At 40.3% G+C, this 16,786-nt stretch overlaps 1 protein-coding gene across 10 annotated transcripts; it reads right to left on the reverse strand.

The window, feature by feature from the left end:
* Nucleotides 1-598: 598 nt before the first annotated feature.
* On the reverse strand, nucleotides 599-15,922 carry ILF3 (interleukin enhancer binding factor 3). Of its 10 annotated transcripts, none has more exons than XM_032780436.2 (19): nucleotides 15,831-15,922; nucleotides 15,521-15,747; nucleotides 15,007-15,187; nucleotides 14,498-14,645; nucleotides 13,085-13,176; nucleotides 12,608-12,703; nucleotides 12,131-12,242; nucleotides 11,314-11,411; nucleotides 10,764-10,875; nucleotides 10,552-10,662; nucleotides 10,053-10,252; nucleotides 9,407-9,577; nucleotides 8,773-8,895; nucleotides 8,368-8,544; nucleotides 7,932-8,088; nucleotides 7,631-7,684; nucleotides 3,526-3,891; nucleotides 1,458-1,589; nucleotides 599-1,251 (listed from the first exon to the last, which is right to left on the reverse strand). In XM_032780436.2, the coding sequence occupies exons 1-19, from the start codon at nucleotides 15,831-15,833 to the stop codon at nucleotides 1,118-1,120; spliced, it is 2,694 nt and encodes an 897-aa protein (XP_032636327.1). In that variant the 5' UTR covers nucleotides 15,834-15,922; the 3' UTR covers nucleotides 599-1,117. The 10 variants fall into 10 exon arrangements, with proteins under 10 accessions (XP_032636327.1, XP_032636331.1, XP_032636326.1 ...); XM_032780440.2 differs by having other exon boundaries at nucleotides 1,467-1,589; nucleotides 7,932-8,085; nucleotides 8,773-8,910; XM_032780435.2 differs by having other exon boundaries at nucleotides 7,932-8,085; nucleotides 8,773-8,910.
* Between the last annotated feature and the right edge of the window lie 864 nt (nucleotides 15,923-16,786).

The following is a 16,786-nucleotide window of genomic DNA, read 5'->3' on the forward strand; positions in this document are numbered from 1 at the left end:
GACAGGTGGGAGTCGGCTCAAACCTGATTTCCGCACAACACAGGCGGAGCCTTCAGTCTTCCTGTTCAATGGCAGACAGTAGCGCCACCTAATGCTCAACTAAGGCATTTCAGACATGCCTGCTTGACAGAGGGTGCTCAGCTTCCACTCCATCTTCCATGGGCCAAGTGCGACCTAGGCCAGTTTTTTAATTCTGGCAAGAGTCAGTGTTTGTGACAGCCTGGTGATCTTAGGTGTCCACGTTCTCCATAACCAGGTGGACAAGAACTGCTGTTCTCTTATGTAAAAGTCCTTCAGGGTCTGATTTCCTTTGATCTCTCACCTCTTCCAGTCCCTGGGTACCTAGGGCAGCACGTCCAGCAGAACAAACTTTGAGTTTTGCTTTCTATATTGATAGAAACAGCTACTGAACTCAGGTTTCTCATCTGCAAACCTCTGGGGCTGCTGGATTTATTTCTGCAAAATGCTTTTCTAGTCATTTTTCACTATTTGTGCCACTGTGTCTATTAAAGGAGGAGGAAAAGTTATTTTGCTGCAGACAAACATTCTAGCTGACATTCGTATGCAAGGCAAAACTACACAGTTGGAGACAAAGACATCAAGAGTTTGTGTTTATTTGTCTACATTCAGCTTAATCCAGATGTACTGCCTGAATGATCCAGACATACAAAACCCACTCTCTTTCCCACTGGTTTTTAAAATAAAATCTTCACTTATAAAACTGAAACACTAAAGCATTAAAATACAGAAAGCTTGTTTAACTCACTTCACAAAAGCATTAACAGATGGCATATCCCTTATCTATTTAAAGCCATCCTGGGTTAACACTTGAATGACCATTTTAAATAGAAAAAGGATACTGAAATTTTATTAACTCAAAAATTCTATTTAGACAAAGTTGTAATGGCAACTAACAAACCATTAAATACATAGATGTCCAAAATACAGCTAAGTCTGGAATTACAGGTACTCAACCATTAGTGACGAGTATCACAAAGAGCACTGCAACATGGAAACGGGGTTTACATGTTTACTGTGATGCAATAAAACTGAATATTCAAAGGGTGCGCAAGTGCAGAAGGTAACAAAACTTCACACCCATGGAGAAAGGGTCGGTTTATCTGTACTGATAATTCATGCTGTGATCGTTTCTGCCGTAGCCGCCTTGGGAAGCTTGGTAGGAACTGGGGGGACCGCTGTAATTCTGGCCTGAACCGGGAGAGCTGTAGTTAGTCTGAGAAGAATATCCACCTGCAATGGAGAGAGGAGTCCATCTAAACCACGCTGTGAGACAAAAGCTATTTTAACACAACCATACGCAACAAGAATTGTTGTTACTTATCCAATCTGGGCTGCCATCCCGCAGAGTACACACAGAAAACAGAAGAGCGGTGACTGCGTCTTCACACTACACAAAACATTTAACAAAGGAGAGTCGAAGAGGGTTGTGTACTGACCTTGCTTACCTTGGTAAGACGACCCTCCTCCCCCAGATCCTCCCCCATAGCCGCTGTGTGAACCAGTATTGTATGAGGCACCTCCTGACCCATAGTTATTTCCTCCACCACGGCCACTGCCACCACCGTAATCTGCAATCGAGAACACATGCTGAGCAAGCATGATAATGAGGTCTGCAACTCTGGTCTTGGACCAGGACACCTTAAAAATACCCAGACTATCAATATAGAACTAAGCTAGTAACAGAAACTGCCAAGGAGTTTATGACTCATCAAGGTAAGAGTTATGGCCAAGTGTTCAATTAGAGAAAATCTTTCCCCCGCAGCCTTTGGCTGGTAAAAGTGCCTTTGGCCTAGCTGCCAGAGCAGCAGAAGCTTGATCAGTCAAAGTTGTACCAAGGAGAGACAGGGTAACTTCTCCACAGCCTGTACAATTGTGTAGGTCTGGCCTACAGTTGGAAGAACAGCTCATGCAAGCAAAAAGATACCTTTTGTGGAGAGTGGGGACTTGAGTAATTTTTTGGCTGAGTTACATGGGTAGCCTGTTAGCCTTGCCTAGCCAAAAACTACATGAGTGTTGGATGTAAACAGGCAGGCTGGCTTTTGGCATAAACAGTTTGATTTGTGAAGGAAAGAGCAGAACTATCAAATGTTTATTCTTCTAAAGCTATTAAAGACTAAATGCCCAACTGATCACATTAGCGGTAACGTAGCAGACAATATCCATAAAGAGACAGAACAATTGTACAGGCGGTGGAGGAGAAGTAGTTACCCTATAACAGATTAAGTCTCCCCTTGGTACAGCTCTGACTGACCATGGAAGTAGCATCGGAATGGAAGAGAGATGAGTCTAACAGGCCAAAAGGCCAATCTGGTATCTGCTACATTTGGCAGCAAACAACTAAGGCTATGTCTCCACTGAAAACGCTACAGTGGCACAGCTGCAGCTGCACTACTGAATCTCTTCAGTGTAGACACTCACGACAGCGATAGGAGGGGTTCTCCCATTGCTGTAGTTAACCCACCTCCCCGAAAGGCAGTAGAATTCTTCCATGGACCTAGCACTGTCTATATAAGGGGTTAGGTCAGCCTAGCTTTCCTCAGGGGTGTAGCTTGTCACACAGCTGAGAGATGTAGCTATGCTGACATATGTTTCCAGTGTAGACCAGCCCTAAGTGTAACAGGGTCAGTTTAACTTCACTACCTACCTACATTATTCTAGCAGGTTCAGATCCTGAATATGGATAACATCTCACTCTGGAATGAAGTGCACAGGGTGCCATTTTATAACACAGATTTACATTCACTGGGACTCCTGCTTCTTTCCAGTTGAACACTAAACATATCTAAACTACACAAAATAGGATATATTTTTGTCAAACCCACAGATTTTCTGCCCAGAATTTCAGGGAACAGACAGGCCAGCTACACAGAATGGGCCTGCATTTAGAGTTTGTAATTCCCTACATCTCAGACCACACAAGTGATCGAGGACTAGTCAGTCTCACTAGCTATCTTTCATTTGGGCTGTACACCATGAAGAAACAGTATTTCTGGACCGAAGTGTTTACAGGCCTTGAACAGGATTAGAAGGAATCTCCACGTCCCTGATTCCATGACACTGCTCCTTAACTAATAAAGGAAGTTTCAGCAGAGCAACACACCCATAATGGACTTGCATGCCAATATGGCATTGACGTACCATCTTCCCAACTCCTGAAGCTCACTAAAACGTAAATGTTTAAGGCAGAACCACTTGCTCACCCCCAAAAGACTCTTCATACTCCCTGTGGAAGTCTCTGCCTGGCCCCCCAAATGTAGCATTTAAACCCTAAGTATCTACTGAGCTCCTTATAAAAAATGTCATTCCATTTTTAAATTTCAGCCCCTTGGAGTACTGAGCTGCAGACTGCCAAGTCCAAAGTTCAGTCAACCTGGCTGCTTCGGAGTGCCAGAGACTCCATGGAACCCCCCGCTGCAGTGACAAGAATACACTGTGGAGAGAATCCTACTCAGGGGCAAGAGGGCCACACCACACTTCCAACCAGAGAAACAATCCCTCACTCACTGAATTTGCTCTCGTAGTTGTAGTCTGATCCTCCGCCAGAGGAGTTGTAGGAGTTAGAATAAGAGTAGTTGCCTTGTCCATGATTATATCCTTTTTGTTTGCCTTGTGGAGGGCCATAATTGCTGTACTGGTTTTGGTTGTATGACTGCTGTTGCTGGCCTTGGTGGGATTGATACCCTGACCCATAGGAAGGTTTTTGCTGTCCTCCATGCTGCTGCTTCTTTCCAGCATGTTTGGGTGGAACTGGTGAGCTGTAGTTGTCACCACCTTGGTAGTAGGATCCATAGCCAGAGGAGCCCCCGCCGCCGCCACCACCACCACCACTTCCCGTGTTGCCGGAGTGACCACCATTGCTATAAAACTGGCCTGAACAAAGGAAGAGGAAGTCAAATGGTGTTTCTGATAGGCTTGAGGAAAGTCACTCCACCCGTGTTTTAAAATACCTTATTAAATGTAAATGGTTGTGTCCCTTATATCACACTATGAAGCTTTGCCATTATATAAGCAGCAGTTTAGAATCTAAGACTATTTTGACCAACACATGAATAAAGATTTAAGTAATTCCAGACAAGGCCAACAGGTGTAACATTTTGTTCATTTAAGTAGATAAGGAATCACTATACACATTGACACAGGACCTTCCAGTTACTCTCACTGCTCGTTTAACAACTCTCCAAGCCATAGGATTTAAGTATCAATACCAAGTTCTAGAACTAAATGCAAGGTGACTAATGATTTTCCCAATGCATGTGACACTATCTAACAATTCCTACTTCATGTTCTACCAAGTTAGCTGGGCTAGTCCTCAAATTACACTGGAGACAAGCCAGCCACCAATGATAACTGAAGCTCATTCTCCACAGAAAAGGAATGACAATCAGGAAGAATCTTACTCCAGTGACAAGGACTTCAGAGTCAACACCCATGCGAATCACTCTAAAATAAAGAGCACTTTCCATATGAAGTACTGTTTGAATAGCAATAATTTGACTAAAATTAAAGATGGCTTATACAAAGCTTATTCAATTGTACCAAAGTGCTCACTCCATCAATTTCTGGCACCAGCATGAACTCAGGTTACCAGAACCCTGCGTTAGGGCTGAGGATCCCTAAAAGGAGTAACTGGAATAACGTTGTACTTAGTCTTTTGGCAGCTAGAAACTTATTTTCTGATCGGCCTGTGGCACTAACAGACTGGATCTTGCACTGTTAAGTAACTATTTTCCTGCCCAATTTAAACATGTTCACGTTTAACAGGATTGTTCAGTTCAGGCCCGGCCCTAGATAATTGGCCAACTTTAATAACTTAAGTCGAGAGGAGGAATGTTGTGGTTTGATTTTTTAATAAAGTTCATGATTCTTATTTACCAAGAAACGACAGCCACTAGGATCTAGACAAAAACCGGCATCACCGCCCACAGTCGAGTACGTACAGCTCCAGGAGCTTAAGTGATGCTTCAGAGACAGGTGGAGCTTTACTGATTTAAACTACATTAGAAACAAAGGAGGGGTGTATTGAGAACTTAACTCCCGTTCAAATAGAGACAGCTGTAAGGTTAGTAAGTCAAGGAGTAAACTTGTGATCTTTGTTTTAACAGCTCCACATTTGTGAAACTTTAAAGAGCCCATCTGAATGATGAGATGTGACTCAGAGCTCATCTCCAACAAAAACTGCAGTTTGTACAGAAGAGCTGGCTCTAGTAACCATCCAGCTTTTTTATTTTGCATACTAGTTTAAAACTCCTAATATTCCTGGAGTAACCATTTAAACTGACTTCGCCCCACCTCTAAATTAGAGTAAGGCCCTTTTCACACTACGTTAGAACATGTCTCTTCTTCTGTGGGCAGAAGGCCACGTTTCAATAGGGCAGAAACAAGGTTCTTTAATATTTCTTTCCACCCAAGAGAAGTTATAACATGGTTATGGCACAACCATACCACAATAAAAATATTCCTGTAGTGTGTAGATTGGTACTAAACTCCAGTCTTTGGTACAAACAGAGATCCAGAGTTATAGCAAAAGAATATATGAAAGAATGCAGAAGTGAACTTCTTCTGAATGAGAGGTGAGGGAGAAACTTGCATCACCTGAGCTGAAAACAAATGGTGGAAGTTGACTCCTTTCCCAAGCGAGTTAAGACAGCTTTTGGGACAGTCATTTCTAGATGAACCCTTCATATTTAAGCAAGCATTAACACTGTTCATCACCTGAATTCCACCCCCGCCCAGTTAAAACTATTGAATAAAAATATCCAACACACAAGTTACTTTAACATGTATTCATTTAAAAAAAATGGCATTTTCACCTCATTCAGAACAATATCTATTCCCTTGTATAAAAAGACATTATCTCAAACAATAACTTTCTAAAAAAAATAGGACATGCGTTTTGTTTTAAAAACTGTTCACACTGAACATTTAAAATTTTGCCCAAGGAGGTTTCAGCAACCTGATATATCACAGGTTACTGTTTTCACCAGTTTAAATTACTGAGTTACCTCAAATGTTATTGAGCCTCACAAATTAAATTAATGCAGTGCTGCAGGATTCACAGCTAAAAAGAACAGTGACAAAGAAAATACAGTTTTGAAACATAAGTATCATAACAAGGATAAAGGACTGAACACATGATGTTTTATTAAACATTCCAGAGTCTCAAAGGGCAACTGATTCCCTGAGACTTCAAAATCTTATGAAGTTTCATTGTCTGGGCTATTAAATACCTCTGCTTTTAGAGCAATGTGTATTTTACAAGAGGCATAAGCTGTCTCAGAATATCAGATGGCCTGCGCAGTCAGCCAGCCTGCTGGGTTTGCAACCCTTGGACATTTTAGTTTTTGAAGTGCTGTAGGTCCTTTATACTTGGATCAGAAAAAACCCGATTTTATGTAACTAATGAACCCACGCATTTTGAGAAGTCATCAGAACTGACATTTTTTACATCAACTCCTTAATGGCTGGATAGTTATTGTACCAGTATTGGAAGCACAATACAACACCTTTGACAGTATACTAGCTATCAGCCACAATAAGACACACCCCTCCAGCATTTATCCATCAGTGTATTACAAAGGATGTAAGGATTAATTTAACACATATGATTCCACATACAAGTCACCATTTTGCATGCTTAAAAAACTGGGCTGTACTAGATTCAGAAACGTTGGAAGTATCTTCCCTACTGTCAGAGGCATCAACCCAAGTTCTGATGTTTATTAAAAGGCTTAAATTTTGTACAAAACCTGCTGTAAATTAAGACAAAGGTAGATTAAAACGTCAGTATTTGTTTCTTAAAAACAAAGTAATGCTTTCCATAAAAAGCAAAGGTGGGCTTTTTGCCTTTATGCTGAACAGAGCTGACTTTAAAATTTGTGCAAACTGCACACAAACGTTCTTGGATAATTAGTTCCCCCTGTTGTGTACATCAAATTACGACCAAGTTCAAAGGCAAATCACAATAAAAACTGCCACTGTCTTAAGTTCTGCAGGCTAATAGTTTCAGACAAGCTGCGGTGAAAAGCCACTGTTGAGAAACCCAGTGAAGCACAGGGACACACCACGAACACTTTGGGTTTTGGAGTTCGAGAAAATTGGAGTAAAAAGCTGTTTTTTTTGCAATACTTTTAGATGATCTAGGAAGACCCAAAATCATGATAGCCGTAGCAGTCTGTGAAAAAGTCACCTACAAAAGGGGGAGACAGAGCAGAGAAAAAAATTAGAATTCTTTTGAAGATGGCAAAATGCGCCACATTTGAAAGTCATGTTTTAGATTTCTCTGCTCCTGTCACCCCCCAATGAAGGTTTCTTCTCAAGACAAATAGCTGTGTATTTTCGGGAAAATCTTATTCACAAGAGTGGTGGATTGCTTCACATGGCTTAAAGCAGAGAAATTTAAAATATTCACATTTGAAGAGGAAACCTAAAGTCACCTGGATTTGAGTTTAAGTTTTAAACATCTGATTCAGCTCCGTTTCATTATTTCTCATTTTAAAAATGAACATGCTACGATGGTTCAGGTACAGGTATATCACTGTATGTTGTAACCCAGAGTTTGAGTAATCCCAGTAGGGTGCTGTGTTTCAAAGATTAAAACATTAACACTTACTGTAGCCTGCTGTTGCAGAATTTCCTCCATAACCATAGCTTCCGTATCCAGCTCCTAGAATGGAGTAAAGCAATTACTCTGAGATATTCATTTTCTATTGTTAATGAAAGGAATGAAAAGCTATTAAAACAAACTTCACTTCCAAGAAGCTACAGTGTAAGTTATCTAACTTGTGTAATATAAGAACTTGCAAGAAAGTTGATCAACTCCATTGGAGATACCTATTTGTGAACAGATACTTCACTTTAACATGAGACAGCAGACATTAAGTTAGTAGAGTGAAACATCCATGGTAACTCACCAGCATTCATATAGCCACCATGATTGCCACCACCAAATCCACCTCTGCCTCTTCCACGGCCTCTGATGTTGCCTCCTCTACCACGTCCACGCAGATTTGGGGGAGGTGGCACTTCATTGTGCATGGGGCCTCCCATTCCAAAACCTGGATTATGCTGCTGTGGAAAAGACAACTTGTCACACAATCCTGTTTTTATACCAGTATTTAAATGTCCAAGATTAAACTGATGTGTTGCTAAAGTTCAACGCAGGTAGAACTAAGCCACGAACCTGAGTGTTTGGTCCTAATTCTAAAAATTTAGGGGTAAATCAATCTCCATTCCTCCGAAGGTAATCTGGGATAACCACCACCCCTCCCCAGCCTCCCCGGGGGGTTGAGTAGTATTGCTTACGACATACACAGACACGGATATTAAATCACCAGCAAGTCTACCTACCTTTACTGCAAACTTGGGTCCTCCCCTTGCAGGTACAGGGGCTCTTTTCTTCTTATTGGGCTCAATAGCAGCTGGAGTATCGGGAAACAGTTTCTCCAGGGCAGCTAAAGCAGCGTAGGCTTTTGCCACTTTTTTGTTCGAGCCAGCTCCTTGAAACTTCTGCCCATCAACCTCAACCTTAGAAACAGATTAAATAACCATGCTATGAATCAGTAATAGCCACACAAGAGAGTCACTTTTGTCACTGCCATGTTGGTAAATTATGGCATAGCTTGCTACTTCCACGCGCAGCGTTAAACAGAAATTAGTATGAACTAATGAAATTTTACTAGGCCTGGAAGTTAAAACTGCACAGAATGTCTATAAATGTAACTGTGTGTATAGAGGACTACAAAGTCAGCTCACCTCCATGACAAAGCGCTTGTCATGGCTGCCACCTGTTTCTGAAATCAGTTCGTATTTTAGACCACGCCTCTTCTCATTGAGTTCCATCACTGGATTCTTGCCATGCTTCGTCAGGATTGGTCCCTGTTGTTTCACATTCTAAAATAAATTGGAAGTGCCAATAAAGGTCCAACGAGCTGTTGGACTTGGAGTTATCCACTATATGTTCAACATTTTTATAATTAAGGAAAATGTTAACTTTCAATGTAATTTTCCCTTTAAGGTTAAGTTTGAGGTAGAAAAATTTCAGTTATAACCCCTATAATTACTATAACTGAAAAGTTAATGATTTTCATCACTTTTATTTTGCATTTGTCAGCATTATGCATAGTCAGTTTACTCCTTACTTAGAATACCCCTTTAAAACAGGATAGAAAAAAATCCTCAAATATTTTATGGATTCTAAGAAGTTTCAAGACACACTATTGAACCAAAATGCCACTGAAACTCAAGTGGACAGTATTCCTTTTAAAAAGTGCTTGAGAGTTTCAGACTCATGAGTGAAAGACTCATTTGAGCAGCTTGTCACAATGTCACTCTCCTGAACGTTGGAGGAAAGATTTGGTTTCAAAAGATGTAAAAAGTTTGTGCTCACCTCTGAAGTTTGCTCTGAGGGAGGAGAGGCAGCACTGGGTGTAGAGATAGTTTCCACTACAGGAGGAGGAGCAACAACTACTGGTTTCTGTTCTGTTTCCTCTGCCGATTCATCTCCTTTTCCAGACTCTTTGCCTTCCACTCCTGTGGGTAAACCCATATCCTGCAACACCTGGGGGTGTGGGAAGGGAGAAAGGCCATTGAGAAGTGCAGATATTATATCCTCCATGGCTCTCTACTGTGAGATAAGCAGCTGAGAAGGCTGTGTAGAAGTGGGTCCATTGGCCCTGTCCCAGAAATTACTACCTCCATTCATTCCAAATGTAGTATCAGCTCAAGCTTCATCCATCCCCACTGATGGTGCTGGAACTTCCAGGACGCTATAAGCATTCCCCCAGGCCCTTTAAACATTTGCAACAAGTCTTCTGGCTACCGATTTACTTAATCCATCAAGTGCTACTATTTCAGTGATTTAATTTCAACACGTAACTGTATCCGGTGTAGAAGGGCCTACATGCTTCATACACAATTTTTAACATGATCTTCCAGAAGATCAAGTTTAAGGGAATAACTGTCTGGATACTAATGTTTTTTAGAGAAGGGAATTTGAAGGAAAAAAAGCGTTCACGTGCAGACAAACCTCTTACCTTTACAGCCACATGCAATTTGGCTGTCTTTTTGGAAGGTCCCGATGCCTCAAACGTGCTGCCATCAACTTCCACGGACATAGTAAAGATAGGAGCATGAACTGGACCAGTTTGAGACACAAGTTTGTACTGGAGACCAGGTTTTAGCTGATTTAATTTCATCAGTGCATTCATAGCCTGGGGAGGTTCAGTTTTTTCCTCTAAACAGAAAACAGTTTGTTCTTTGTCAGAGATGCACATTTGTTTTTAAGATAAACTTGACAACTGAGTTCAGACAATAAGAGGTTACAATCTGCCACTGCGGACTTCTTGTTTAGAAGTACAGATTTGAAAGGGTCATTTACACTTGATAAAGCCTTAAAAAGCAGGAGAAAAATCCAGTCACTCAGATTTACAAGTCATTCCACAAGAAACACTTTTTTCTGCAGTTTGCCCCTCATTTAGTCTGAAAACAGCTCTGAGGCATCAACTTGTTACCTACCTCTGGTTAACTCAATACCTTTTTTCTGAATCTTCTTTTTCTTTTTGCTGGGAGACTTCTCCTCTCCATCCTCCTCCATAGGGCGCTTCATTGGGGTGATGGCATATGTGGTACTGGGGGGAATCTGGACTGTAAAAACCATAAAAGGCAGCTAAATATATCAATTACTGAGTGACAGAGTAGCAAGAGCACTGGGCACTGAGAATGTATTTGTTAATTACAATACCTACCAGTGTAGTCAACTGGATTTTCGTTCTTTGGTTTCTTGGGCATCTTGGAAGGCAGGGGATCCATTCCCAAGACCTTGTGAAGCTGGCCAAAAGCAGCAAGTCTCAGAGCATGCTAGAAAGATGGAACACATGTTAATGGGATGCACAAGTCGTTAAACTAATATTTGCTCACTGCAGAGGTTCAAAGAGGAATCTTCTACCCACCCCTGTACAAAAAAAAAAAAAAAAAAAAAAAAAAAAAAAAAAACACCAACAAAACACACTCCAAAAAAAAGACACCTCAGTTTAAATGGGATGCTCCTTAGAATTCTAAATTCAATCCAAAACCTGGGCCATAGTGGTAAGTCACTACTTAAAACCTGATACTTTGCTTCTGATAGATCAAACTATAAATTTCTTTTTTAGTATGAGACCCATTTTTTACATGACTAGGTAATAAAAAAATTAAAACCAACCTCAGTGAGGTTACTAAACTACCATTAACCAATATGGAAGTTCAACATAAATTGAACTCGTTAAGTTTTTGCAACATCTGTAGGCAAAACTATACCTGAGCACTCTGTGTGATATCTTCCCTTTGTTGTCTGTCTAGATGCCCAATAGCATCAGTGGCTTCTTTTTCACAAGGATCATAAATACCAGAACCATCTGAAGGCAGGAAACAAGGAAGATATGCAGAGAATTATCCTAGTGTTTCTAAAAAAGCTAAACTAAGTATTCCCTTGGCATCATTCAATACTCATCTGTGTAACACTGATCAATGTCCAACATTTTGAAATTTATCTGGATTATTTTACAAGTACAATTATAAGTGAAGTTGGTCAAAACCACTTAGAAAGTAAGACAACCAATTTAACACTTGTAGAACCTGGTACTTCACACTACAGGGCTTATCATTATGGGTCCATGTACCCTAAATAAAACCATGGTACTGTAATACTCATATGCACTACACATTTTTATGAACTTTTAAATCTCAGCTCTGCAAACACAGAATCATAGAAATGTAGGGCTGGGGGGCTGAGAGGTCATCTTGTCCTTCTCACGCTGAGGCAGGATCAAATATACCTAGACCAGAGGTTCTCAACCTGCAGCCCACAGGCCGGCTTTCAGCCCAATCAGCACAGACCTACGGACCAGGTGACATCTTCAGGGCAATATAGGTAGTATTGGATGCAGCCCACATAACACATTGTGGGCCACATATGCAACCTACAACGGTAAATAGGTTGAGAACCACTGACCTAAATCGTCCCTGACAACGAGGGTTTTTTTGTAAGTACTACACAATACTACACTGCACCAAACTTTAATCGCATCCCATGTGATTTCTTGCTTTGAAATGTATATGCAGAGAACCATCTAACCTGGCATAACAATTCCTGATGCAAGACATTCAAGTACTCTCCTCAAGGCCTCACCAGCTCCCATTGGTCTATTAGCTGTTCCAATTGATTTTTCACACAGCAGCTCCAGAGGCTGTAAGACACGTGATTTTAAAAAAGTGAGATTCGCACACACGACTGTTTTAGGGAAACTTTACAGCAGATGCCTAAGCAACAGCAAAATAATCGCCAAATTGGATATAAGAAGCAGAGGACTGTAACTGCTGTAAGTTTAGAAGTTACTTTAATTTCAGCCCACAGATCCAAAGTATGTGATTATATCATACAGAAAGTCTTCAAGTGTGTATTTCAAAAACAGAATACTTCAATTTCTTCAAATTAAAGAAAGGTGAAATTTGTGAAAATGGAATTTCAGACTGAAGAACAGTTCTCTCCAGTGACTTAAAGAATAAAACCAAACAATTCAGAAAACAGTACCAAAAAAAAAGTAAGAATTACCCATCCTCTAAGTGGTCCCCAAGTAGGAACCCGAGTACACAGATCTCTCAGCACCCTGATGACTATGACGCACGATTTCAGACCATTAGCCCTGGCCTAGAATAAGTAATCAAGCAAAGGCATATTCAATAAAAATACCAAACCAATTAATGTGCAGACAAATATTAATTTTTGCAGTGCTACTTTGTCAAGGGTAAACAATATATATTTACATTACAATTTTATAATGTAATATTAATTAGTGTACAAAAGCGACATTACTCTTAACACAAAGCAGCAACTATGCATCTACTCATTAAAAAAAGTTTCATCTTTGAACATTAAATTCGCTTAAGTGCTTCTTTAGCAACTGTATGGTTGACAGAAGCTAAGTTCAGCACAACTATCGTCCAATGTTAAAGTACTTTAATATAAAGTTAGATAATTTGTAAACTTTAACTGGCTACATAAAGACAAATATAAGAACAAAATGCAAACCTGGAACCACTTGGCGTGTCGGAGTGACGCCAAGGCAGCAAGGCATTTCTGCCTGTCCAGAACGTCCGGGGTGTCGTTGACTGATAGCGTTTCTATTCGTGGATGGAATAAGAAGACAGGCACAGTTTGACCAAGGGGGTTCTGTCAGGTGGAGAGGGGATGAGGCAGCTTCCTAAAGGGCAGCGGAGGCTCCCAAAAGATCTTGAGCTATACCCTTTACCTGAAAGGATAGCCTGCAGTACACTTCACTTTATTACCCTTAACTGGAACTTCACACTGCAGAGAGGGGGAAATTAATGTAACAGGGAATAGGCTAACTCCTATATTATGAGGGGAAAGAGGAATTCTACGTAGGACGGGACAGAAAGCCTATACTGCTTTAACAAAGCTTCAGAAAGTAGAAGGTTACAGTACCTAACAGAAAGGGAAGTTTGAAGTTAACCCTCACTCTACATCCAGAGCAGAGGTAAAGGCTTTTCTAAAGCCAAGGGAACCCCCTCCGCCCACAAGGCTTGACTGCCCTGGCCCCGGCCCGTGACAGAGTGTGTCCTGTTGGTCAAAGGTCCAGCGTCCCTAAAATTGACAAACTAGAAGGCTTGGTAGACGAAGTCAGATATCAAAACCACAGACAATCAATAGAGCACAAAAATATTCTCAAGTCTGTGCTGCAGCAAAACTGAAGATATGTGTTAATATTTTTGAAGTGTCTGAAGACCAGGGTTTTAGATAAGGCTAGTTCGAACACTTGCTATGCATACAAGTTCATGAGTCAAATCGTGTGATGCTTGTGATACAGAACTGATCATAGTAAGAGATTTTTCAAGTGAAGGTATTTATGAAGTCTTATTCTAAAGAGTAAGTTTGAATAAGATCATGGATGGCATCTAACTTTATCCAAAACTCTGCATCACGTCCTGGAATTCTGAACTTTTTAGCTGATAAAACAGCCAAAGAGACCCAACAGTGCACCTATCATTTTTGCTGCAACACAAACCATTTTATACAACATATCCAATTTCATGTACATGCAAAAGTCATTTACAAGAAGCCTTCAATATTTTTTTTTAAAATACAAGCTTACATTTGATGTCATTTGTGTGGGCCTTTAACATGGCTAGGTATAAAAAAAGATTTAAACAATATTACATATTAGTGAACTAAAGGCCCAAGTAAGTAAAGTGAAATACCACTTGAAAGGTGCTACTCAATTTTAGGAGTCTATTTCTAATTATCCACATCCATGGTTTCTTGTACTATTACAATCTGGAAATTGAATTCGTCTGCATGAAATATTTTTGTCTCAAACAGCTTGGACTACCTAAACCGAAATTGAATAGCACATTTTAACAGTGATTAGCAAACAGACAACATAAGTTTCCAGACTGACTGCTAGCTGTTTTCAGTCCTCCATACCTCCAGCTAACAGTTTTTCCATTTCTTCTCTCACAACAGGAGATGTCAAGTGAATGGTCAGCGTCAATGGAGGCTCCTGTGTGTTCTTAATGATAATTGCAGCTTCGCTCACAGACTGGATTATTTCATATTTATCTTCAGTAATAGTCTACAATGTAATAATTTTACAATTTAGAAATTTCCTCTTGGATTTATGCATTTCTTCCCAAGTGCAAAGCACTGCCCTTCCTCTTAAGTAGTATCAACAAGCCTTGTATGGATGCTGTAACTTACTTTTCAGTTTAGATAGTTTATGAAGTGAGATTATACAATCATCATTTGCAGCAAATGACATCCACTTACTTTACAAGGTGGTTCTGTAAAGACTGCACAAAGACATTAACCACATTTTCCCATTCTGTCTTAGTAAGAAGCCTAATAAATATCCCAGTTACCTTCTAGTCCCTTTAATCCATTTGCGTGTGTGTGTTCACTGTGACAAGCATGCACAATCAAAGGATTTTACTCACAGCAAGCTGTACTCCAAGATTCTCAGCTACTTTGTCCAAGAGACCAGTTGTGGGTTTCTCTTTGCACAGGAGAACTAGCTCAAGATCCAAGTCTCCCTTCAGTAGCAGGCCTTTTGCTACAAGTCCAACACGCATCACTCCTCGAAGGGTCCTAGTCAGATGCTCAGCAGCCTTCTGATCCCTGTGAAAGATATGTAAATGCAGTTATGGCAGCACAAAAGTCAAAGCCTGAAGTGCACTTAAAGGGACACTTCAATAATTAACCAAGCTCACAGGGCAAAGCAGTAATGGTTTCGATCCAAAATATGGTTATTACTACTACCCATATACAGGAAAAATTACTTGAATTCCATGTTTATTTCCTCTGGCTATGGAATGTTACAATTAGGGGGAAAGTGAGAACTAATGTCTCTTCAAGCACTTAAAGAGCACACTACTATCAGTCTAGAGAAAAAAACAATACTGAAGCACTTGACAGAGTCCCTGTAAAACAGCCACGAGTACCATTACTTACCCTCCTTCTTTGTTTTCTTCTTCAGCTGCTGTTTCCATGGCCTCCGGTTCTGGCTGCTCCCCACTGACTTTTTCCTGTTCATCAATCCAGTCAGATACAGCTTTGAGAGCACGTTCTGTATGGGAGACCATGTTCTGAACTGCCTCCAACTCTTCCTGAGTTGGGTAAACAGCAGAATGTTTTGCCATCACGTGGCGGTCATCATTCACAAAAATACGCATCGGTCGCTGACAAGACAAAATTTGATGCAATTTAGTAATAGACTAAGGATAATATTTACTTCTGAAAGCTGGAGATTTCAGAGTCTTACCATTTTTGCTTCCGAATCTTTGCCGAAGCTTTCAAAAAGTACTTATCTAGCTTCTTCCTCCAAGGAACTACACCAATACAACTTCCTATAATCTAAAAACAACAAAAAAAATAATTACCAATGATTTGTAGGTGGACTGATAAATCATCTGTCTACTTGGTAAGTGCGTATATGTAACTCAGATTGGGCATCAAAGTAATTGGGCATATAAACTGTGTAGATTAGGACCATATGAACAGTTTATAGCTGACCAAGTATTCTACCCCTGAAGACCAATACCACAATGATATAGTAGCGGAACAATACCCACCCAATACCCAATGATATAGTAGCTGAACAATAACCCAAGTGCGGAATAATGATCAAAATCAAGTGTGCCATACAGATACCATTCTAATATGTATGAATTGCTTACAAAGCTCTTACTTTGAGAGGAAGGATGAAAACATTCCAGAGTTCATCAAGTATATCTATTTAATAAAGGTTTGACAACCATTACCATACAACCTTTGCACATTAAAGATGTGCAACATGGGAAATAACTACACAGACCTAAATGTATAATGTCAACCCTATGTTATATTTCATTCAAGAGCACAAAAATAGTGAGGTTTCACGTTGTCTAAAGATTTAACTATACGAGTTCAATGGTCTGAGCAAACAAGACTCCTTGATTTCTAATCCTAGCTCTGACACTGTACCCACTGTGGCCTTGGGCAAGTGATTTAGCCTCCCTCTGCCTAAAATCCTCCTTCATTTTCTTTACAAACAAAATCCACTACAAAAGCCCCTCTCTACATTGTAAAGACATGAATTTTTAAGTGCAACTAAGCTAAATCCCCAGTTAATTCAAAACTAGTCTCTATTAGCGAAGTGGAGCATGAAAAACAAAATCACTGCGAACTTTTAACTAACCACTGTAGTTTTATGGCGAAAGGAACAACCTAGTGTCCTAG

The sequence above is a fragment of the Chelonoidis abingdonii genome, chromosome 26 (assembly GCF_003597395.2).
Source record: "Chelonoidis abingdonii isolate Lonesome George chromosome 26, CheloAbing_2.0, whole genome shotgun sequence".
Classification (NCBI taxonomy): domain Eukaryota; kingdom Metazoa; phylum Chordata; order Testudines; family Testudinidae; genus Chelonoidis; species Chelonoidis abingdonii.

Bases quoted from the DNA above. Each gene is read 5' to 3' on its own strand.
- ILF3 (XM_032780434.2), bottom strand. The intron at 12,704-13,084 runs GTTTGCATTTTG...TACTTATTCTAG, and splicing joins GACACGCCAAGTGGTTCCAG to GCCAGGGCTAATGGTCTGAA. The intron at 8,089-8,367 runs GTAGGTAGACTT...TCTTTTCCACAG, and splicing joins GACCCAAGTTTGCAGTAAAG to CAGCATAATCCAGGTTTTGG.